The following is a 22,177-nucleotide window of genomic DNA, read 5'->3' as shown; positions in this document are numbered from 1 at the left end:
ATTGCAGCCATGGACTTTATCTCCCTGGGAGAGCAATTCTTCCTCACCAGAGGGAAGCACCAGATACTTTACTTAAAAAAAAAAAAAAAAAAGAGCTGAAAATGCACCGTTGGTGCCATAATGATTTCAGTGCCCCCACAGTGCATCCCTGCAGCTTCCACCACTCTTTGCTGTGCTCCTCACAGAGCCTCAGGATGGTTTCTCCATGCCCATGAGTGCTCACCCTTCACTGCCAGACAACCCCAGCCTTGCATCAGCTCCATGGAAATGCCAATTTGGTTTTAATCCCTTCCCAATGAGCTGGAAAGTCTCACACTGGAATAGCCCACCATTCTCTGTCCCAGCAGGAAATGCCCCTCGACAGTGACGTTGTGCCTGGGGTCACTCATGGGGCTCTGCCGGAAGGAGGGCGATGTGTGGAGCCCCCCGTGCCACAGGGCACCCTGGCCCAGGCTGTCAGGACATTTTAAATTACTTACTGGAGTGTAAGGACAGCAAAACATCCCAGCCTGGCATGGCATGACTCACCACCACTGCCAGGAAGGAAGGCTCCATGCTGTGGGAGCACTGTGTCCTGGCAGAACCCCCTGTTCGGGGTCTGGATGTAGGGGTGAGCGCAGTTCATGGGTCCAAGAGGAGGAGCAGCAGCTCTGCATTCGAGCCCAGCCTCAGGAATGGCAGGGCTGTGCCAGATGGCCATGGCACAGGCACTCAAACCAGGAGGGACAGACCAGGAGAGGAGGAGGTGTCCTTCAGAGGGACCTTCAGGGTGGGCACAGAGGAGGAGACCCAGGCTAGGAAATGCTGGATGTGGGAGAAGCTCCAGAAAAGCTTGGCAAGGAGAAAGACTGGGGATTATTTTTTCATTTTCCCTGCAAAGTCCTGGTTTCTCACCATCTGAATCGCTGCCTGCAGGAGTGCAGGCACGGGATGGCCGTGCCAGGGTGACACTCTTTCACCTGGAGCAGCTGGGAGGAAAAGAGCAGGCAGTGGGCAGGGCAGAGCCAGGCAGAGCTCTGGGGAATAGTCCAGATGGGAACTCCCAAAACCAGGGTAGCAACAGCTGAAGGCACCCAGGCTGCCATCTCTGCCAGCTGCAGATCTAGGGCTCCACCACACACGAAGCTTGGGGAACTGCATCGGTCCTCATGGCCCCGTGCACAGGGAAAAGGGCTGCTCTGGTGCTCAGGGGAGCTGCCCCATGCACTGTGATGGGCAGCTCTGGGGCATCTCATCTCCCTGAATGGAGGAGACCCCACGCCAGGTGACAGAGACTGCTGCGTCCCCATCCCCCTGGATGTAGAGCCAGACCCAGGCAGGACGGCAGAGCCATGGTCACCCAGCCCTGGGGGCTGCCCCGATTTCCCAGGAGTGCTGCAAAGCTGTGGACAGGGTGTCTGTTTGTTTAACGCTGGGAAAAGCAAGACAAAAGAAAGGCAGCAGCTCCCTGGGTCCCCGTGCCGGGTGCTGGGCAGCAGTACCACCCGTGTCCCAGCACATCCCTGCTCCTGTTCGGGTGGCGGGGACGGGCCCCTCTCCACAGCCACACGTGGCCCCCCTGGCTGCCCACCCGTCCCCCTGCGTGGCTGCTGGCTGACGTCAGGCAGCAGATGGATCCTGTGCCTCGCAGGCTGGCGTGGGGGTGGCACCGGCGGTGCCGACAAATACCACGGCTGTGACGGCGCTGGTTATTCTTAGCGCCCGCGGAGGCGCTCAGGGGGTCGCCTGGCAGGGGGGTTGGCACCGCCGGGCTCCCCTGGAGCAGATGGCCCATCAGCGTGAGCCAGCTCCCACCAAAGCACCGACAGGGAAGGAACAGGGAAGGCGGCACGGGCAGATTGCACCAGGAGCCCTGCCTGGCGCTGCCCCGGCTGCAGCACGGTCTGCAAGGAGATCTGGAGACCCCCTGAGAACAGGACACAGTGCAGTCCCTTCTTCAAGACTCCACAGGGGGAGGGTCCTTTCAGAGTGAGCATTAGGAAAAGGGGCTGTGGAACCTGGACAGCCCCACAGCTCCCAGACAGACAGATGGTACGTGGCTGGGTCCATGGCCAGCACAGAGCTGGCTAAACTCAGGCCCCTGCAGCCCTGCATATTCCTCCTGCACTCTCCTTCCCAGTCCCTCTCTAGTCTGAGGGACTGCAGGAGAAGCTGGGGCAGGACTGGAGTCCCTGCCCTGAGCTGGGAGCAGAGCATCCTGCGTTTCAGCCAGGAGAAGGAAATCCCTTTCAGTGCTGATGGGGGAATGTGGAGCTCCTCTGTGTGCGATGCCCTTCGGGGTCAAAGCTGTCCTTGCCCTCCTGGTGTGCCCCACTCTCCGGCATGTCACCCCGTGCCAGTCATGGCTTAGGCCTGGCAATGCCACATCTGGGCGTGGAGCCACATCTCGGTGCCCTTGAGGGAAATGGGTGTGCAAAAACCATCATTGTCCCAGTCCCGTGAACAGTGGGACCCAAAAAGGCCAGAGCTAAACATAGGAGACCTACTTTTCCAGCTGCCACAGTCAGCAGCAGGGCTGGATGCCTGCTCCCAGCTGATCACCTCAAACCACCACGTGGCTCCCAGATCTGGGGCTTTAGGGAGCTCGTCGTGGCTTGCACGTGAGATGTGTGCCGGTTGTGGATGAGAAGCAAAGGATTGATGGCCGCGGAGCAGCAGGGCTGGTGTGGGGCAGCCCTGCCCACGGCCAGTGCTGGCCTTGGGGCTGCTCCGAGCGTTGAGTGGCAGCTCTGGTGAGGCTGGAGGGGCCACGGGCCAGGCGGCACAGCCAAAGGGCAGAAGGAGCCTGGAGAAGCCACAGACCTGCACCCAGGGCCACCTTCACTGCCGTCGGGGACGGGCAGGACCGACGGGCCCGGGGCAGAGCCATGGGGGGCTGGAAGTGGGGAAGGGGTGCCAGCCCTGGACGTCGTGTCCTTCCCTCTGTGCCCACGGGATGGCAGCAGCCTCCCGCGGTCCTGCGGGCACCCGCCCACTGAGCCCGGCGTGGGGCTCAGCTCCCCCCGGGGCGCAGCCCAGGGAGCGGTGAGGGCAGCGGGAGGAGACCCCTCCCCAGCTCAGGGGGGCCGTTCTCCAGCCGGAGGGATGGAAGAAGAGAAAGCTCAGCACCCTTCTGCTTCCGCGGATCCTGGCAACAGTGGGGTCACCAGGGACCCCCCTCGCCACTGGTGGGGTCATCCCGGGATGCCCTCGCCAGCAGGAAGGCTCACCAGGGACCCCCTCACCAGCCCCCTGCCAGGCTGTTCCCACCGCACACAGGGCAGACGGATAAGGCTCATTCCCCTTCCCTCCTTCATCGCCCACTGGAAGGGGTGAGGAAGCACCACATCAACGGCCCTCACCGTGCCAGTGCACAGAGGGAGGGGACATTCCTGTGACAGCCTGTGGGCGGTCCCTTCTTCAGGAATTCACCTGCTTTCAACATCACCCCAGGGCTGACAGTTCCCCCCGCCCACACCTGGATCCCCGCTAGTGCCAACTCCACTGGGAACCGGATCCTGCCAGTCCCCAGGACCGATGGACTGGCATGGCACGGAAAGCACTGCCTGAGGTCGCCGTGGCCACTCTCCCAGCTGTCGATCTGTGGTGGCCGCTGTCTCGTGCCTCCTCTGGTTACTATCCTGGAAACCGCTTCATCCTCATGTGATGCATCTTCCTCCTTCTCGCCAAACAGGGAACAGGAATGTTTATTGGACACTTCTGCCACTCCTTCAGTGGGAGCAGCTACCCCGTTAAAATCCCCGGCGGGCACAGCGCTGCCGCCAGGACCCCCGCTGTCCTGCCAGGACCCCCGCTGTCCTGGTGCTCTGGCGTCTTTGCCCTGAAGGATTTTGACCTGGCTTATCTCTCCCTATCAATCCCCTGCCCTTCAGACACGCTGCCATCCTCCGATTGCTGCTTCCTGCATCTCCTTACACCAACCCTTCTGTAACCTCTCCATACAGAACCTCCCTCTGCCCCCACGTCCCCCCGCCCATGGTGGGCTTCCCCACCCAGCCTGCCTGCTCCCCCCCTCGGCAGCTCTGATCCCTCGGACCCTTGCCCAGCCCTTTCCCACCAGCTCCCGGTTGATTTTCTCTCCGAAGGGTGAGGGATTACCGTGCTGGCCCGCAGGGTTCATGACCGGTAGCGATGGCAGCCCAGCCCCGCGGCCGCCCTCTCACCCCATCTCTTACGTGTGCTCCGGAGCCGGGACCTCGTCACGCTCCCGTTCCTCACCCTGAGGGTCCCGGCCCGGCCATCCCCACCTCTCTGCGGTGTTGTCCCATGTCCCAGCTCCATCAGGGCAGCACGATGTGCCCCAGCCACTCTTTGCCAGCCCATCAGTGCGGGTCACTGGTGGCAGAAACGCTCCCCCTGCAGTGTCAGGGAAGCCACTTTGCCCCCTCTCAGAAATCCCCTTTTCCCCTTGCATATCCCTGAACCCCCAGCATCTGCCGGCGAGTCCCAACGTGCCGCACATCCATGGCCCCCCGGCTCCGTGCGCTCCACCCACGCCAGGTTTGTCTCCGGGCGAGGAGGCTCACAGACGTTCTCAGCAGTGGGACCGAGTCCCTCCTGGCTTTCCCCCCATTCTGGGGCCTTTCATCCCCTTTTCGCCCTTTCCTGCCCCGGCTCCGGAACCACGCGGGCTGCCCGCGCCGATGCTTCGGCGACTGATGCCGCGGGCAGCTCCAGCCTCCTGAGCCCCCCTGGTAAGCACAGAGAGGGGAGGGGGTCCCCGCCGAGAAGGGGGGCACTGTGTCCCTTTGTCACTCCATGTCACTCCTTGCCAACTTCTCCCGGACCCACGCGTGGGGTGGGTGCGCGGCGCTGCCGGGGGCGGTGGGTGAGCGGGGCCGGGGCGGAGCGGCGCTGTGGCGGAGCGGGGCGGAGCGGGGCCGGGACGGGCGGAGCGGGGCCGGGATGGAGGGAGGAGGAGCGGGGCCGGGGCGGGGAGGAGCGAAGCGGAGGCGGGCGGGGCTGGAGCGGGGCCGGGGCGGGCGGGGACCGTGCGCGGCGCTCGGCACCGGGCGCGTCCTGCAGCCGCTCGCCCTCCGCGGCCCCGGGAGCGGCCCCGGCGGCGCCGCCGTGGCCAGGCGCGGGGATACCCGGGATGTCCTCGTCGCCCGCGGAGGAGTGCCGGTCGCCCGTGGGGCTGGACTGCTGCAGCTGCTGCCTGGACCTGGCCAACCGGAGCGGGCTGGAGGAGGGGGCAGGCGGCGAGAACAACAACCCGGGCAGCCCCACCGTGAGCAGCTTCCGGCAGCTGCGGGAGCAGCTGGTCCGGCAGAACCTCAACACCGACAAGCTGAGCTCCATCATGCGCCAGGACTCGCTGGAGCCCGTCGTGCGGGACCCCTGCTACCTCTTCAACCAGGGCATCTGCAATAGGAACATCGACCAGACCCTGCTCTCCATCCTCCTCCTCTTCCACAGGTGGGTGTCACCGCCGGGGTCCGGGGGGCTGCCGGGGACTGGGAGCGCCGGAGCTGACGGCAGGCTCGGAGCTGTCAGCAGTGTGGGGCAAGACGTGGGGCCTGCAGCCCCCCCGGGCTGGCAAGGGACGGGGACTTGTGGGACCCCGGGGCTGGGGGGTGGCAGCGCCGGTGGGGTCTGCGTGGGGAGAGGCAGGAGCGGCCGCGCGTGGCACGGAGCCTGTGGGTGGTGCCAGCCCATCCCTGGGTGCGGGTCTGGGTGGCTCTGCTCCACCGTGCCCCTCTCGTAGTGCCCCGTGTCTGCTGGGCAGTGACAACAGCTCCCAGCTGTGTGTCTTGGCCGCTGGACTCTGTGCTCGTCTCCCTGGCTACCTCTGTCCACACAGACAGTGCCTGCAGGGGCATGGATAGTGTCCAGAGACAGACGGGCATCGGCCCCATTCTGCATGGAGCGGGTGGCAGGTTCCTTGGGAAGCAGTTGTGCTGCCTCGAAAGCCACCTTGAGTGTCAATGAGACCCTGGGTAGGGAGTCTGCAACTCCCAGTCCCAGGTCCTGCCCTTTCAGCAGCTCCCCTGGCTCTCCCCAGAGTAAATTGAGTGGAGACAGGTTTGGCCTGGGTAGTATTTCCCGTCCCTACAAAGTGGCTCTGCCCTGACCGAGCTGCCCTCCCTGGGCTCCGGGCTGTTCTGGGTGGGCTACCTGTGCCCACACAGCAGGATGTGCTCGGGGCTGCTCCCGTACACTCCCTGGGGGGCTGAGGAGGCAGTGCTGCGGGGTCCACCCTGCTCCCCTGCTCTAGCAGTGAGGGCAGAGGAGACTGAACAGGGAGTCCCAGGGGCTGCCACTCCACAGGGTCCCCAGCCCTGACAAGGTGGACCCCAGGGGCAAGGAGTAGACAGAGCTGTCTGAGGTCCTGCACTGGTGCTGTGTGGGGCTGGCCCCGGTGTCCAGCAGCCGGGAGGGCTGGTGACACCCTCTGCGGGAGCAGCCTGTGCTGGGGCTCACAAGTCTGGATCTTCCCAGCTTGGCCTGGGAGAGCCGAGCTGGGCCGGCGGTGCCGAAGCTGCCTGTGGCTTCAGCGGGTGGGACACATTACCCACCCCCAGGGCTGAGGGGACCTATAGCCTATCCGTGCATCGCGGGCAGGTGTCTGCATGGCTGGCAGGGCAGGCAGCGGCTCTGGCACTCGCTGCTCCGCTGGAGGGGGGGAGTAGCTCGCAGGGGGGGCGCGGCAGCACCCACGCGTTCACAGACACCTCGCCATCCCCTTCCCTCCCTGCACGCACATGCACCCGTGGGCGCGCTCCCGTGGGCTGTGCGCGGGCGGGCGAGCCGCCCCTCGTCCCCTCGCCCGGCGCGGGAGGCGGGTGGGCTCACACGTGGCCGCCCCACGCGTGCGAGCCGCCCCGGCGCACGCCCGCCTCCTCGCCCAGCCAAGCGTCTGACGCCGGGAGGCTGCTGCCTCGAGCCGGCCTTGGCGACGTTCTTCCTGCACTTACATAACGCCGAGCTGCCGCTCAGGTGGGAAAGGAGGAGCTGGGACACCCGCCAAGGCACCGGTACCCGTGCGGGCAGCGAACCCACCCGGCTGGGAGGGGACGGGAGCGAGAGGTTCCCCTGCTCCCTGGGGAGGCTGCAGCCGGTTGGCACCACGGGTGAAGGGGGGGAAGCGAGACGCTGTCCCCAGTGTGGGCTGCCAGGGCTGGGGTCGGAGCCAAGCACCCGGGCTGCTCGGTGGGGCAGGCAGTGCCCATGGGCACAGCAGGCTGCTTTTGAACTTGTCCCTGCTGGAGCAGGACCCAAGAGCTCTTGGTTAGCACCCGGTGAGCTCCTGCTGCGGTAGGGAGATAGTAGAGGTGCCAGGGGATCAGGGTTTCTCCCCATCTGTGCCCCTCAGTGCTCGTTGCTGCCTGTCCTCCGTGCCCTGGTGTGTGTTGTGTCCCGAGAGGCTCCAGGCAATCCCTTTTGTGACACCTCTGTGCCGTGGTGTGGCGCAAAGCCATGTCCCTCTGTCACACTTGGTGTCCAAGCACCTTGGTCTGGAGGTTGCCTGGGTGATCCCCTGTCCCCCTCAGGTGTCCCGGCATGGGGGAGCTGGGTGCACGGCCCCGGGCACTGGAGCCAGGTGTGCCCACACCTGTGTTTGCGGTTGTTTTGCTCCAGCCTGAACTTTCTCCTCCTGGGGAATGAGCCAAGACACCCAAGAGGAGATAGCATATACAGCAGAGAATTGTGGGTGCCAGAGGAACACCCCGATAACAGGCCTGATAAGGGTACCCTGCTGCTGGCACCAGGGAACCCAAACCAGTTGGTGCCCCTTGTTGTGGCTGATGTGCTCTGATGACACAGGAGGAGGTGGGAGTTGTGTGGATGCACACACTCGTGCATGGCCGACATCCAGCACAGCACGGGAGCACCAAACTGCTGCACCTGGAGTCGAGTCTGGCTCTGTGGCTGGCTGGAAACAGCTCTATCAGGGTCAAGTCAGTGCTGGGCATCTCAAACAACTCATATTCAGCATGTCTGACCTGTCTCCGGGGGTTTCCCCAGCTGGGTGGTCTCTGCTAGGCTCTCCGTGGCCCTTTGCTCACAGCAGGGGTGTTGTCAGGGATGCACAAGGCAGGGATGCTCTGGACCAATTGCCTCCAGGGCTGACACTCCTACAGGAAGCCTTCCTGCTCCAGGAGTGCATGGGATCCTGTGCCCAAAGGGCTTCTCCCCACTATGCCCTCACACAGGGCATCACAAACTGCTCTCCAGGGAGATCTTGGCAGTGCCAAGGGGCCAAGCTCACGTGGAAGCATCAGGTAGAAGGAGGGCAGCTGCCACCATCCTGGCTGGGCACACCTTCTCCCGCAGATGCCAACACAGTGGGCAAAAAGGTCTTTGCAATCCCCCTGCAGTGTTACCCCAGGATTGCTCATCCCAGAGCCAGGCATGAGCCTGACCAAGTGTGGGTCAGGAAGTGCAGCCCTGTGACTGCGTGACACCTTTCCCCAGGGCAGGGGGTGAGGGGAGCCGGTGGCGTGGGAGGAGGTTGGTGCAGCGGGAGGAGCAGCACCCCGGGTGCGTGCTGGCGCCTGATCGAAGCAGGACCCCGCCTGGCTCTGGGTGGGGAGAGGAGGTACGTGCCAGCCTGCTCGCCCACATCGGCCAGCCGTGCCAGCACTCCTTCCAGCCTCTCCTGGGCAACACCTGGCAGCCTGGCCAGCCTGTGCCCATCCTGCTCCGGGCAGTGAGGGGATGCCTCTGCATAGCCAGACAATCTCCGAGCACTGCCTGACCTGCTGCTCCACCTAACAAATCGTGCAATGACCCAGCCTTTGGTCTGAGCTATGAAAGGGGCTGGGGTCCACCTTCCCCTGGGCCAGGGCAAGTCAAGGGAGTCACAGGGAGGCAAGGGGGCCTCAAGTGTAATGAATTTGGGCGGGAGAAGCAGGGCAGCACCGCCTTTCCCACTGTAATGTCAGGCTGGTGAGCAAGAGTGCCTGGACAGCGGTACCAGGGTGGTATTTGTGTCACAGCACCACTTGTTCCTGTCCATCGAGTGTCACTTTGTGGCAGCAATGCAGGAGGAGAGGAGCCAGGGCAGGAGGAGAGGAGCCAGGGCCTAAAGGGCATCCCGGGGTGGCAGGGCCAAGGCATGCATTCCAGCTGGCTGAGTGGGCTGGAGCAACAAGGACACATTGATGGGGAGAGGGGCCACAAGTGAGCGTGAGAGAGGTGTGGGTGTGAGACCAAGCTGTCCTGCTCTCCCTGCTTTGGCCCCGGGACAGCTCTGCCAGGGAGGGGGCTGGGAGGGCCCCCTTGCCCACCAAGACCATGCCTCAGGGTTTGCTTGCTTTGCTCCCAAAGGACAGAGCTGCACGTGGCCTGTCCCGTGGCCTGCAGTGTGGTTTGCCAGCCCTGCTCACTGATGAGGTGCCGGGGAGATTTTGTTTCAGCGGTAGGAGTAGCTTGTAGTGCTGGGAGGTGCTGACCTTGGTGTGCCCAAATCCTCCCACTGCCAGGAAGATGCCAGGCAGACAGCTGGCTGAGCCCACCTTGGTCTCCATCATGGGCATCCTGACACCCTGGGACGCCCACCCCATGACCCAGCAGACTTGGGAGCGATGTCCCCACAGGTCAGGTTCACAGGGCTCTGATATAGCACAGGGGATTCAGCATGGCTTGGCAGGGCTAGTGGCAGAACACGCCACACCATGCACTGTGCCTGTCCCTTCCCAGCTCCCTCCAGACTCCCAACATTCCCTGGAGCTCAGGAGAGCCCTGCTTAGCCCCTCCAGCCTTTTGAGATGGAACCATTTGCCCACGATCACAAGGCTATGGCCAAGGGGGCTGGCACAGCTGAGCTAGAGTCTGGTGATGCCAACGTCAGCTGCTCAGCAGCTCGTCACCTCAGTCCCCTCGGGATGCCCCAGCGCTGCCCGTCTGCCAAGGCAGGTGCCTGGCTCCCCACAGGCAGGGGTAGGTGTCCCAAGGTCAGGCAGGGATGACAGCATGGCCCTATGGGGAAAAGGCTGGACACGATTTATTTCCAGCTGTGAACTTTAAAGATGTGGAAGAGGTTGGAGCTGGAGCAGGTTGCAGGGGTCTGCCCTGGTCTCAGCATCATGCCAATTCCCTCCAGCATCAAACTTTCCCTTCCTGGTGAGACATGGCCTGATCCTGGATGGTCTCTGCTGGGATTATTGCCACCTTCCTGGCCACTGCCCAGCACGAGGAAGGTTAAAGCCAACCTTGTGCTTTGGGGGAGCACCGTGACCTGCATGGGACCAAGGGGCTCGGGATGCGTGTCGTCAGAGCTTGGCAGCTGTGTGTGTGCCCAGGGGATGTGACTGTCCGTGTGCTGTAAGGGGACTGCCAAGGGGAGTGGGGGCCCAGGTTGGATCCTGCCCTTGGGAAGGACTGAGACCCTGTTGGTACGTGGCAGAGAATCACAGAATTACTTAGGTGGAAAAGACCTCTGAGATCATCAAGTCCAACCTTACCCCAAGGCATGTGTGTGTGGGGGGGAGAGGGCTGGAGAGGCGATAGAGACTGCAACCCATCCCGAGGGCAATACTTTGCAAATGAGCTCTGAGTTATATTTATCCAGGTGATGCACATGGCTGTCTTTGGGAGAGGAGATCATCATCCTCTGTCTGTGTCCTGAGTTATATATAAATATATATTTGAGGGGGCTTTTGCTGCAGAATGACTCCAGTGACAGAGCAGAAGCCCTGGGCCTGCCAGACTCCAGGATCAGGCTGGGGTCCAGTCCTCGCCACCCCCCACCTGTGATTCCCTTGGGATGGCAGCAGGTGGCTGATGCCTTGGGGCAGGACAAGACATCCTTATGGCCTCAATGGTGATCCCCCTGTGACACAGAGGGGGACTGCTCCACCGCTTTGGAGGCAGGGCACGGTCTCAGGTTGTCCCCAAAGGTTGGCACAAGCCGGGTGAGGGCTGGCTACTGAGGCCAGCACACAGAGAGCCACGGCAGTGCTGTAGGTACCCGTCCCACCAGCAGCTGATTGTCTTTCACGTTATTATTGTTCTGAAATGTCAGCGAGGGCAGGGTTTCAGCGAAGGTCCCTGATTCGAAATGCCCGGGATTCCTTGCAAAGGCCAGGCGGGGTATTAATAACCGGCTCTGCTGAAGCTGCGCCGCCCTGCATGTCCTTGCCTGACCTCCTGCGGGTGCTGGCTCACGCACTGCCTGAGCACGGCTCCTCTCCTCTCCAACCCCCACCAGATCAGGTCTGTCTGGGCTTTGCACCCCCAACGGGGTCCAGCCACCCCCTGGGTGTTGTAGGGCTGCTGGGACTCCCCCCAGGCATCCTCATCGAGCCAAGCAGGAGAGCGCCAGGTTCCGGCACCTGCGAAAGGGGCTGGCGAAGGGCTCGGGGGGGGTTCTGTAAATAGGGTTTATTCTGGGCTGGAAGAGCAGATTTGGGTAGCATGGGGTGCGCCACACTGCTCTCACAGCTCCCCGGCCTCCATGCTCATTACATAACGAGCTGCCTCCCAATTAGCGAGCGGGCACTCCCGCACGCCGCAGGGCAGCCACTGCCAGCGCCCAGCGGGGCTCCAGAGCGCCCGCTCCTGCCTGCAAAGGGGCCCAGGATTGCTTTTGGAGGATGCCAGAGGCCCTGCTTTGTGGTTCCTCTCTCGGGCTGGGGATCCCTGCAAAGCTGAGTGAGGGGCTGGGGGAAGCAGAGCCCAGGCTGGCAGCCCCCCGCCCACCTACTCTGGGGTTCAAGGGCACTGCCTGGCCCCTCGTGCTGCAGGGTGTCCCTTCATCTTCACGGCCGCCCCAGTTCCCTGAAACTGGACCAGAAAAGGGGAGGCAGTATCAGGGGGTGATCCAGCCGGCACTGTCCAGGTTGACACAGTGAGCTTTGAAATGAGGGCAGTTCGGAGTTCAGAGCCATGGCTGGCAGGAGCCCCAGGGCAGGGCACGGGCTCACCGGGAGGAGATAACACCGAGTTCAGTGACAGGACTCCACCCTGGGCCTGCGTGGGTGTGAAGCACTTTGCTCTGCGGACAGATTTGTGGATTAAAGCTCTGCAGAGGGTTCAGCCTGCCATCCTCCCTGGGGCTGGGCATTCCCTCCCACGTGAGAAGGTGGCTGTGCTCCCCCCCACAGCCAGGCACAATGCATGGGGAATGCCACGGGGTTTTCACTGGGCTGTGCCATACCTGGCTACCTTGCCTCTGCATTCAGTGGCCGTGGGACCCTTTGAGGGGGGTGCAAGGGTGCCCCATGGCCCCTGGCAGGGTGCCCACCAGGGCAGCCCACACTGGGCTGGCAGCACTGTGGGGCTGGTGTTGACAAACACCACCGAGGTGAGATGTTGGGCCACATGGTCTAAGGCTGGTACCAACTAGATCAGCCCTTTTACCTCTTTCTCTCCTACCTCAGCATGTATTGGGAAGCCACGGCTTTGGGGCCTTCCTACAGCATAGTGAAGAGGGCTTAGCTGGAGCTGGGTCCTCTCTGACCTCCCCTCCTCACACTGGTGCTGGGGGGCAGCTGCTACCACAGGGCACGGGAGGAAGAAGAGGGTCTGGTGGCAAAGTTAGAGAAAGAAAAATTGCAGCTCTCAGCAGGCCGGCTCTGGGGTGTGCACTCGCACGCAAGAAAAAAACAGAACTGGGAGTACAGCCAAGTACCTTTATCAGAGGAAACAGGCAGCCCCACAGCTGGACACAGGAGCCTGCCAGGGCTCCATCCACCACCCCACGGCACCTCCAGCCTGACAGGTTGGAGGAGTCTCCACAGCACAACCCCTGCCCGTGCCTGCTGCCTGGCAGGGGGGTCACCCGTGTCCCCCAGCATTGCTGTGCCTCCGTTGGGGGTAAAGGGAGGTTCCCCATCAGCCTTCCCCAAGGACAGGTTCCCCGTCAGCCTTCCCTCACTGAAACCCTCCCGGGGCTTCCCCAACGTGGCAGAGGCTGCTGCCTCTGTGCAGCTCTTCCCACGTGACTCTGGTGTCCCCTGGGCTGGGACTGGGGCCAGGTAAGGCCAGCAGCACCAGCTCTGCAGGCAGGGGCTTGCAGCCTTGCCTGGGTACTTAGAGGTGTGCCCAGGAGGGGTTACCCACTGCTCTGGAGCAGCACATGCCCCAGGTTGGGGGAATTTATGAGCTCTCTAAGGCTCTGGTGGGCATGACCTGGGTCCCCATGTCACAGGGCTCCTAGTTGTGTGGGGCTTCCATGTGTCCCACACAGCCCCTGGAAGGCACCAGCTGAGCCAGGGGTAGTTCCAGGCCTCAGTGAGCAGCTCAGTCAGGGCGTGTTCAGGAAGAGGAAACCAAGAGCTGGACAACTGCTGTGCTTTGGCAATGCTATCCTCTTAGCCCTGGGGACTGGCAGAGCACCCCCACGCCAGTGCCACAGGGCAAACAGGCACGGTTTGGGATGCTGGGGCTGGAGCAGCATTCCCACACCATTGCCATAGGGCAGGCAATTCCATTTTGGGATTCTGGGACTGGCACAGCAGATAGCCCAGCTGCCTGCTTGCCTCTTGGCAGCCCCTGGCATTACCCTTCCCTTCCCAGCACCAGGATGGGGCTGCTGGGCAAGACCAGGAGTTTCTCAGCCCTGTTCCATGCCCAGCTCTTCCCATCATGGGCTCCCACAGTCTCCAGCCATCACTGGTGTCCCTGCCTACCCCTCCTTCCATTCCTGCAGGGCACAGCTGCCCTGGTGCTGGCGTACCCACTCCCTTGGCCGCCACCAACACAGCTGCAGGATTTTGGGCTTTGACAGGCAGAGTTTCCTTAGCGTGTTTGCAAGCAGTGGTTTTTCCTCTCCCACTCCACTCTGACCCTTGGAGCGGGAGCTCTGGCTCTGCAGAGCAGCCTGGGCAACCTTGGCTCTGCGCCTTTCTCAGTTTGCTCTCCAGTGTCTCCGAGGCCAGGCTATAAACATTTCCCACGCCTCGGACCCTCTGATGGGCCTTCCTCCCATTGAGCTGAGTCCTTGGGAGAGAGCAAGCCAGGAACGCTGCCATGGAGCTGTGAGCACAGCCTGTAGCAGGGGGAGAGAGCCGAGGCTGGGGAGCCAGGGCTGCTCCTGCAGCCCCAACAGTCCTGCCAGGGCAGGAGCATCCTTTGGTGTGTGGCACCGCAGTGCCTGGCTTGGGTCCCACGCACAGGGCTCAGCACAAACGGCACGTCTTGTCCCCAGGGCCATGACCCACAACACTGTGCAAGTGTGGAGTGCCAGGCAGCGAGAGATGATCCCCTCATCCTGCTCCCTGTCACCCCTTGCTCCAGCCAGGCAGAGCCCCGTGGGGGCTGCAGGCCTCCACATCCCATTGCTGAGCAGGGGGCTGTCACTAAACGTCACTTGGCAGAGGGGCTGGCATCTCCTGGGCTGGGGCACAGGCTGTGTGAGGGCTGAGGGGCTGCTGGCAGCTTCAGGGTGTCCTGCAGGGCCACTGCTGGGGTGATACCACCATTGGCTGGTGTCACCACCTCTCCTCACTGCTCAATGACAGCTGCGGGTGGTTTTTTTCCCCGGAGAGCACAACAATTAGTGTCACAATTACCCTGTATCGCGGCTACTGTTGCTGTTCCCAGAATAACCACAGGCACGAGCCGGGCCCAGCCTGACGAACCTCCCATCACTGTGTACAGAGGCAGGAGCTGCCCTGGTGCTGTCTCAGGGATACAGTTCACAGCACTGGCCCTTCTCTCCCAGCCTGCTCCAAGATGCCCATCACTGTGTCCTCTGGTGCCATAGGGTAGCTGCAAGTCCACGGCCCCCTGCCCTTTAGGAAGGGCAAGGGGGTATGTTGCCCACCCTGCTCCGCTTGGAGGACCACATGTGGGTGGTGGGAGAGGAGGTGGCTGCCAGCAGCCTGGCAAGGCCTTCAGCCAGGGCTGTGGGGGGGGGCTGGGGCCCCATGTAGCACCCTGCTGCTGTGGGGGCACTGGGGCGGCTCAGAGGGGCTCCCTGGGGACAGCTGGCACAAAGCAGGGTCCAGCAGAGCTGGGAGCTCATGCTCCCGGTGTGGAGGGGCCCGCAGAGCTGCTGGTGACCCCCTTGGGCTGGGTGTGCCCCCCTTGCTGCACAGGGGCCCGCAGAGCTGCCTCGCACCGCGCCACTAACACGGGGTGTGCGGGCAGGGCTGTGCAGGCAGGACTGTGCGGGCAGGGCTGTGCGGGCAGGGCTGTGCGGGCAGGGCTGTGCAGGCAGGGCTGTGCGGGCAGGGCTGTGCGGGCAGTGCTGTGCGGGCAGGGCTGTGCGGGCAGGGCTGTGCAGGCAGGGCTGTGCGTCAGCCGTGAGTCAGGGCAGCGTGTGCGGGGGGTGCTGGCAGCGCATGTGCATTCACACGCGCGGAGCGGCGGCGGCGTGTTTGCCAGGCATTGCCTGCAGAGTGCTTGCCATCGGGCCACAGAGGCTCTGGGGCTGGAAAAGACCCCCAAGGTCATCAGCTTCAGGTACTAAACTAACGTGTGTGCACACGCGTGCAAGAAGGATGCACGAGCATGCACATGTGTGTGCAGAGTGTGACCCTGTGCGGGGTGTGCGCCCGCCTGGGCTGGCAGACACACGTGTGCGTGTAAGGGGTGTGGGCGTGCTGTGTGTGCAGGGGGTGTGTGCAGGAATGTAGGGGCTGCAAGGTGTGCCATGGTTGTGTGTGCCCAGCGACACGTCCAGGAGCCCCATCCCCCAAGTGGGGGTGCTGTGGGCACAGGGCTGTGGGAGGGCTGCAGTCCCCTGCCCAGCCAGCCTCTGCCCTGGCCACAGGCTGCCTAGGGATCCTTCATTCATTGAGTGTGGGGAAGGAGACTGCTGCTTCTCCATCTCTCCAGAGCATCCCTCCCTGGGTCTCATGGAGGCGGACAGCATCCTGCCTAGCCTTGGAGCAGGGAACCCACACCCCGAGCAGTGATGGCTGTGGCCAGGGCTGGGTGGAAAGACCCCAGGGGGTCTGCAGGGAAGTCAGTTACACAGTCCTGTTTATTTTTGCAGTAGTCCCACTCCATGGGAAAAATATTGGAGGTGGCAGAGCTGAAGTGATCTTCCCCCAAAGCGCTTTCCAGCTTCGCTCCAGCAGCTGCAGAAATTGCTGGGTTTTCCCCAGTCCTTGGTGCCTGAGTGCTGCATCAGGAAGGGAACAGACAGGAACTGGGACCCCCAAGCTGTGGGACATGGGCCACCGGCGGAGCCCTTAGTCTCTGACACTAATGATTTAGGGCTTCCTTTGGGAAGGAGGCTGGGCAGGACTGGGGGGGGGGGGGCTTTAGTACAGGAGGTGGGAAAACAGGCACAACTGTCAGGGCTGGGGGCAAACTGGGGTCTGCCCATCCCATCTCCCTGCTGCTGCCACCTCTGCAGGAGACAGAAGGTGGCACAACTGGTGATGTGTCCAGTCGTGGAAAAAGCACCTCTCCCCATCTCTCCTGCCCTCTTCGCAGTGAAACCGGCACCCTCCCTGAGCTGCAGTGGGAAACTGAGTCAAAGGACCCCTGGTGGGGGTGGTCTGGACTTGTCCCAGTAAGGGGACAGAGCTGTGTCCCAGAGGCTGCTGCCCAGCCCACCACCAGTCACTCTTGTGACAGGCGCACACAGTGCCCTTTCATCTGCCCATGGAGGGGGGCACCGCGCGGCTCGGGGTGGCACACTGGCCACCGGCCCTGAAAGGGCCAATTGAGCGCAGCTGAGGTCATCCCCCAGCATGTTTACCCCGTGCCCGCAGCCCCTGGATGCGGCCGGCACCCAGGCTGCCTCTGCCATCGCAAGCTGGGGGGACACGGCCACAGGCAGAGCCGGCATCGCTGCCGGGGAGCAGAGGGGCCGCAGCGGGGCCGTGGGGCAGCATGGCCTTCCAGCCACCATACTCCCCGAGCCTCTTCAGAAGGAGGGATTGGTGAGTAGGGTCTGGAGTGGGCAGGGGGGGTACACGCGTCAGCACCATGGCGCGGGGGACAGACCCCTGCCTGCTCTCTGCAGTGCCAGCCCCACGCTCAGCCCTTGCCCAGCAGCTCTGCGTGGGCCGGGCTGGTGCCAGCACAGGGGGATATGCATCATCTCCCCCACAGGTCCCAGACGGGGAGACGATGCTTTCTCACATCCCCACATCAAACCCGCGTGTGCCGGGGCAGCCGTGCGTGCCTGGCTGCGGTCTGCGGGTAGCACTGCATCCCATGCAAGGTGCCTGTGCCCTTCGCCCCGTGGGACCCCGCGGCCCTCGCCCTGCCCTGGGAGGTTGGCGTGACTTGAGGAGACCTGCCTGGCCAGGTCTGGCTCTTGGCAGCAGCTGTAGTGCACTGTGCCTCAGTTTCCCTTTCTGATGGGGAAATACCACCTTTTTCCCCCTCCCCACCCGAGGAAGGGGCCTGGCAGCACACCTGTCAGTCAGGGCTCCTTGGTCTCTCCCAACAGCCAGCTGCCAGGCACCTTCAGGATCCCCTGGACTGGGGCCTTCGGGGTCCTCTGCAGCATTCCTGGGGTGCACATGTGTCGTGAATGAGTGTTTTAAGGTCGCTTAAAGTGCCTTGCCAGCTCTAACAGTTTCTTGGATGCTGCGCCGTGCATGAGCTCTGCCACGGGGTCTGTTCAGCATCAGCCCTGCCATGGCCTTCAGGGGATGAAACGCGGGAGTCGGGGGCAGTGGGTGGCCACTGAGCAAAGTCCCCCCAGGCCCAGGTCCGGAGGGCAGAGATAAGCGGGGAGCCGAGCGCCAGGAGGGGGGCAGCACCCGGGTGGGCAGTGCCACTCCATTTCCCGGGATGCTGAGGGCGTTTTAGGGGCCCTGCCTCCACCCCACGGAGGAGATCCGCTTGCTCTATGTGCAGGTCGCTGTGGAGGACCCGGCGTGACCCCGGGGCTTGCACACGCGTGTGCACAGAGAGCGCACCCCCGGCCCTGGCCATGCCCCCCGGCACCCCCCGCCTGTGCACCCCCGGCCCCAGCCCCTGCAGTGCCCCCCGTGCCCGCGGGAGGGCCCCCCCGTCCGGTCCCGCCGCCGCCCGGTGCGGGGTTATGCAAGGGCGGGCGGGGCCGCCCGGCCGAGGGCGTGTCCGGCACCCGCGGGGGTTCTGTACCCCGGGGTTGTTGTTCTGCACTCTGGGGGTGGTGTTGTTCTGTACCTCGGGGCTGCCCTGCAACCCGGGGGTGGTGCTGTGCAGTACTCTGGGTTTGTTCTGTGCCCCCATTCCGTTGTCGACCCCGGGTTTTGTCTGCACCCTGCGGTTGTTGGTCTGTACCCTGGGCATGTTCTGTATCCCCAATTTGTTCTGCACCCCAGAGTCGTTGTTCTGCACCCCGGTGGCGGTGGTGTTCTGTACAGCGGGTTTGTTCTGTACCCCAGGACTGTTCTGCAACACAAGGGGGATGTTGTTCAGTACTCCGGGCTTGTTCTGGACCCCTGGTTTGGTCTGCATGCCCCGTTGTTCTGCACCGTGGGCGTGTTCTGCACTCCGAATTTGTTTTGCACCCCGTATTTGTTGTTCTGCACCCTGAATTCGTTCTGTACCCCGGGTTCGTTCTGTACCTGGGTGCTGTTCTGCACTCCTGGGGTGTTGTTCTGCGCCCTGGGTTTGTTCTGCACCCGCAGTTCTGCACGTCAGGCATGTTCCGTACCCTGGGTTGGTTCTGCACCCCGTGTTTGCTCTGCCTGCAGGTTTTGGTTTCCCTTCCCGGGGTTGTTTTTCACGCCCGGTTGTTTTTCTGCTCTTGTTTCTGTTGTTTGTCACTCCCGTTTCTGTTTGTTTTGCACCCCCATTTCTGTTATGCACCCCGGTTTTTTGTTTTGTTTTGTTTTGGTTTTCGTATCCCCATTTCTGTTTTTCATTCCCGTTTCTATTTTGCACCCCTGTTTCTGTTTTGCACGCCCATGGCTCCCCTTCCCCTCCTGCCTCCCCTTCGCAGCCGCGGGGGCCCCACCGTGTGGGACCTGCAGGCTGCACCCCAAAACGCAGAGCGGGTTCACCCCTTCTCCCAGTCCCCCAAGCAGCTGCGTGTGTCCCCCCCTCAATCCTGGGCGCATGTGGGGAGCACAGGAAGGGGGTGCTGAGGCATGCGGGCTGTGGGGGAACTGTATTAGGGGTGCCAGGGGTGCCAGGACTCTGGTTGCAACACTGTGTGTGTGGGTGCAGATTAGGGGGGGACACAGTGCTGGGGGGGGGTTGGTCCTGCACTGGGAGGGTGTGGAGCTGCGCTGGGGTGCAACTGGAAGGGGCGGAGGGGCGGCAGTGGGGTGCAGGGGTGCGGTACCGGGGGTGGAGGTGCAGTACGGGGGGGGCAGGGTGCCGCACCAGGGGTCAATGTGTCGCATCGAGGGGCAGTACCGGGGGTCAATGTGTCACCTCGGGGGGCAGTACCGAGGCAGCCCCGGCCGCGGCGCTGCGGGGCGGCGGGCGGTCCCGGCCGCGCTGGCTCCTCCCGGCAGGGCGGGCGCCGCCGATATAAGCGGGGGCGGCGGGGGGGGCCCCGCAGTGCGTCCGTCGCCGTCTGTGCGTGAGTGTCCCTGCGCTCGCAGTCATGAGCACCGGCATGTACCAGTCCCCCATGGAGGTGGCTGTCTACCAGCTCCACAACTTCTCCATCTCCTTCTTCTCCTCCCTGCTCGGGGGGGACGTGGTCTCCGTGAAGCTCGACAACAGGTAGGGGCAGCCCCGGTGCCGCCGCGGTGCCCCCGCCGTTCGCCGCAGGGCCCTGGGGAGGGGGCGTCCCGGGGCCCCGGGGGGGGCCTGCTGCGTACCCTGACTGAGGTCCAGGGGCATTGCTGCCCCGGGAGTGAAGGGCGCGCACGATCGGTGCCTGGATTCCTGGATTTCCCCGGGGAGGGGGCCGCCCCGATGCATTGGCAGGGTGGGGAGGGGGTGGCTGCGCGGATCCCCGTGGAAAGAAGGGTGCTCGGTGCTGACCCTCGGCCTCTCCGCTTTCTTCCAGCGCTTCCGGAGCCAGCGTGGTGGCCATCGACAACAAGATCGAGCAAGCGATGGTGAGCTGCAGGGCTGCCCCCCCCCCCCCCCTCCCCCATCATCCCGCGGGTGCTGTGCCCTAGAGGGAGGCTCCCCGCTCCCGGGTGGGTGCTCTGCCCGGGGCGGAAAGTCCCTCTACCCGCAGGGATCCTCCCTCCCCAGCCCGCTGCCGGGCAGAGTCGCTCTTTGTCTGCGGCCGCCGCAGAGCTCATTGGCTCCAGCCGCGCCGCAGTGCGCAGGGAGCGAGGGTGGACATGGAAAGGGACCCTCGGGGTGTGAGGGTGGCGGAGCCGGGTGCTCTGGGTAATCGGAAACTGCAACCCCACACCCCCCCCCAAACCCCGGGACATGAGCTGGGGCTGGAGGACGCCTGTGTACGCAGAGAGACTGGAGAGATGGAGGCTGAGGGAGCTATGCTGCCTGAGCACCAAGCCCTGGTGAGGATTCCAAGGATAGGGTGGGGAGGGACAGCCTTGGGAAAAGCTTCTGCAGCACTTGGCACTTTTCCCGGTACTTGGTAAAGGGAGGGAGCTGCCCCCAGGGCATAACTCTTCAGTGATGGTCTCTTCCATGGCCTTTTGCAGGATCTTGTGAAAAATCATCTGATGTACGCGGTGCGGGAGGAGGTGGAGGTCCTGAAAGAGCAAATCAAGGAACTGTTGGAGAAAAACTCCCAGCTGGAGCGTGAGAACAGCCTCCTGAAGACCCTGGCCAGCCCCGAGCAGCTGGAGAAGTTCCAGTCCCGGCTCCCAGCGGAGGTGCTGTGCCCTGAGGAGCAGAGCCCCGGGGTGGCTGCCCCGGCCCAGCACTCCGGGGCCTCTGCGGTGTAAGGTGGCTCTGTCCTTGGGGTGGGCAGAGCCACAGAACTCTTTCTACTTAATCTCCTGCAAAATCGTTTCCGCCTTCATCTCACACGAAGGACTGCCAGACCTGGCGCTGAGCCGTGCCCCCCGGGCAGCCCTGGCCAGCCCGCAGAGCCAGTGGCCGTCTCCTGCATGAGGATGCTCTTCTTCAAGGGAGACGCGGGCAGTTGACCCCCCCTCCCCATCCAACCGCCCGCCGGGTGCCAGGAGGAGATCTGTGGCTGCCCATCCCGGGCTCTGCTGAAGCCTGGGCACCTTGGCACCCTGGCAGTGCCGGGCAGCCTTTGGCACCACGATGGGAGCCTGCGGTTGGAAGGAGCGCCGGCCGAGCCTCGGGCCACGGCTGCACTCTGCAGGGGGGTGTCTCTTTCTGGCAAAGCCTTACGTTGGAGGGAGACCGATGTTTAGCGAGCGAAGCACATTTGTCCCGCGAGCCACCCAGGAGCCTGCTGGAACCCGACCCAGACTGAGCAGCACCGGAGGTGGCAGCTGCAGCGTAGTGCATGGCTGAACGCACAGCAGTGTGGGGATTACAAGGAAAAAAAAAAAAAGCTTGTTTTGTTAGTTTGGGCATCTTCTGTAGCTGTATCTATGTATAACCGTGCACACGAGCGGTGCCTCCGAGGCTGTGGGGTGCCCGCTCTGGGCCAGCCATGCCCATTGGAACAGCTGGGGGATTCAAGCCAGACTGGAACGGTGAGCGGCTGTCACTGGCCAGCTGCTGCAAGTCGCAGCACGGAGGGGACAGATTCGCCCCTCTCTGGTGTCCCATGTGATGAAGCAGTGTAGCAGCACTGGGAGGATCCGGACTGACCACTGGGCAGAGCCACGAGCGGGGCTGCGCTCCAGCCTGCTGGGTTGGGAGGAGCTGGCCTGTTCTCTGAGCTCCCCCCTGTACCTGGCCTGCTCTCTGGGAAGAGATGGGACATTGCTTTTGATGTCAGAAGCGGTGACACTGTTGTGTAAATCTAGATAGAAATGGCAATAAACTCTACTTTTTGTATATACGTGTGCCCCAAGCTGTGTCTGTGGCTGGGAAGGTGGGGGACAGTGGTGTTGCTGAGGTGGGACTGGTGAGGATACTGGGCTGGTGTTGTTCCCCAGCTGAGAAAACCTGGCAGCTCCCCACCTTTGCGAGGGGTCAGACCCCCATAGACAGCCCTGGCTGAGCCAAGATGGGGTTTTGGAGACGTGAGCAGGCAGCCCCTTCCCAAGGGCTGTGTGTGCAATAGGGAAAGGTGCTGTGAACTTGTGACCAGGGGTGTGTGCAGGGCAGGCTTGGGGGGCAAACAGGAAGGGGGCTTTTCTCAGGCTGTGCAGAGCTGTATGTACCCACAGCTCTGCTCTTCCTCCAGTGTTTTTGTTCTCACAGTTATCATTGATATTTGTGTTTCATTTTTTTTCATGTTGAACCATCCTAAAGGGATGTGAGGGTCAGAGGATGGGTCATCTAGATTGAACAGTACTGA

The 22,177-nt window shown here is 63.1% G+C and overlaps 1 protein-coding gene across 2 annotated transcripts; it reads left to right on the top strand.

The window, feature by feature from the left end:
- The first annotated feature begins 5,064 nt into the window (after window positions 1-5,064).
- On the top strand, window positions 5,065-21,715 carry TSC22D3 (TSC22 domain family member 3). Of its 2 annotated transcripts, none has more exons than XM_027696078.1 (3): window positions 5,065-5,418; window positions 19,814-19,865; window positions 20,430-21,715. In XM_027696078.1, the coding sequence occupies exons 1-3, from the start codon at window positions 5,096-5,098 to the stop codon at window positions 20,673-20,675; spliced, it is 621 nt and encodes a 206-aa protein (XP_027551879.1). In that variant the 5' UTR covers window positions 5,065-5,095; the 3' UTR covers window positions 20,676-21,715. The 2 variants fall into 2 exon arrangements, with proteins under 2 accessions (XP_027551879.1, XP_027551880.1); XM_027696079.1 differs by lacking the exon at window positions 5,065-5,418 and adding an exon at window positions 19,339-19,524.
- Window positions 21,716-22,177: the final 462 nt, after the last annotated feature.

Source organism: Neopelma chrysocephalum, unplaced genomic scaffold (genome assembly GCF_003984885.1).
Source record: "Neopelma chrysocephalum unplaced genomic scaffold, ASM398488v2 Primary Assembly neopelma1_105, whole genome shotgun sequence".
Lineage (NCBI taxonomy): Eukaryota > Metazoa > Chordata > Aves > Passeriformes > Pipridae > Neopelma > Neopelma chrysocephalum.
Note: the sequence above shows the minus strand (reverse complement) of the source record. Positions and strands in the feature narration are given on the sequence as shown.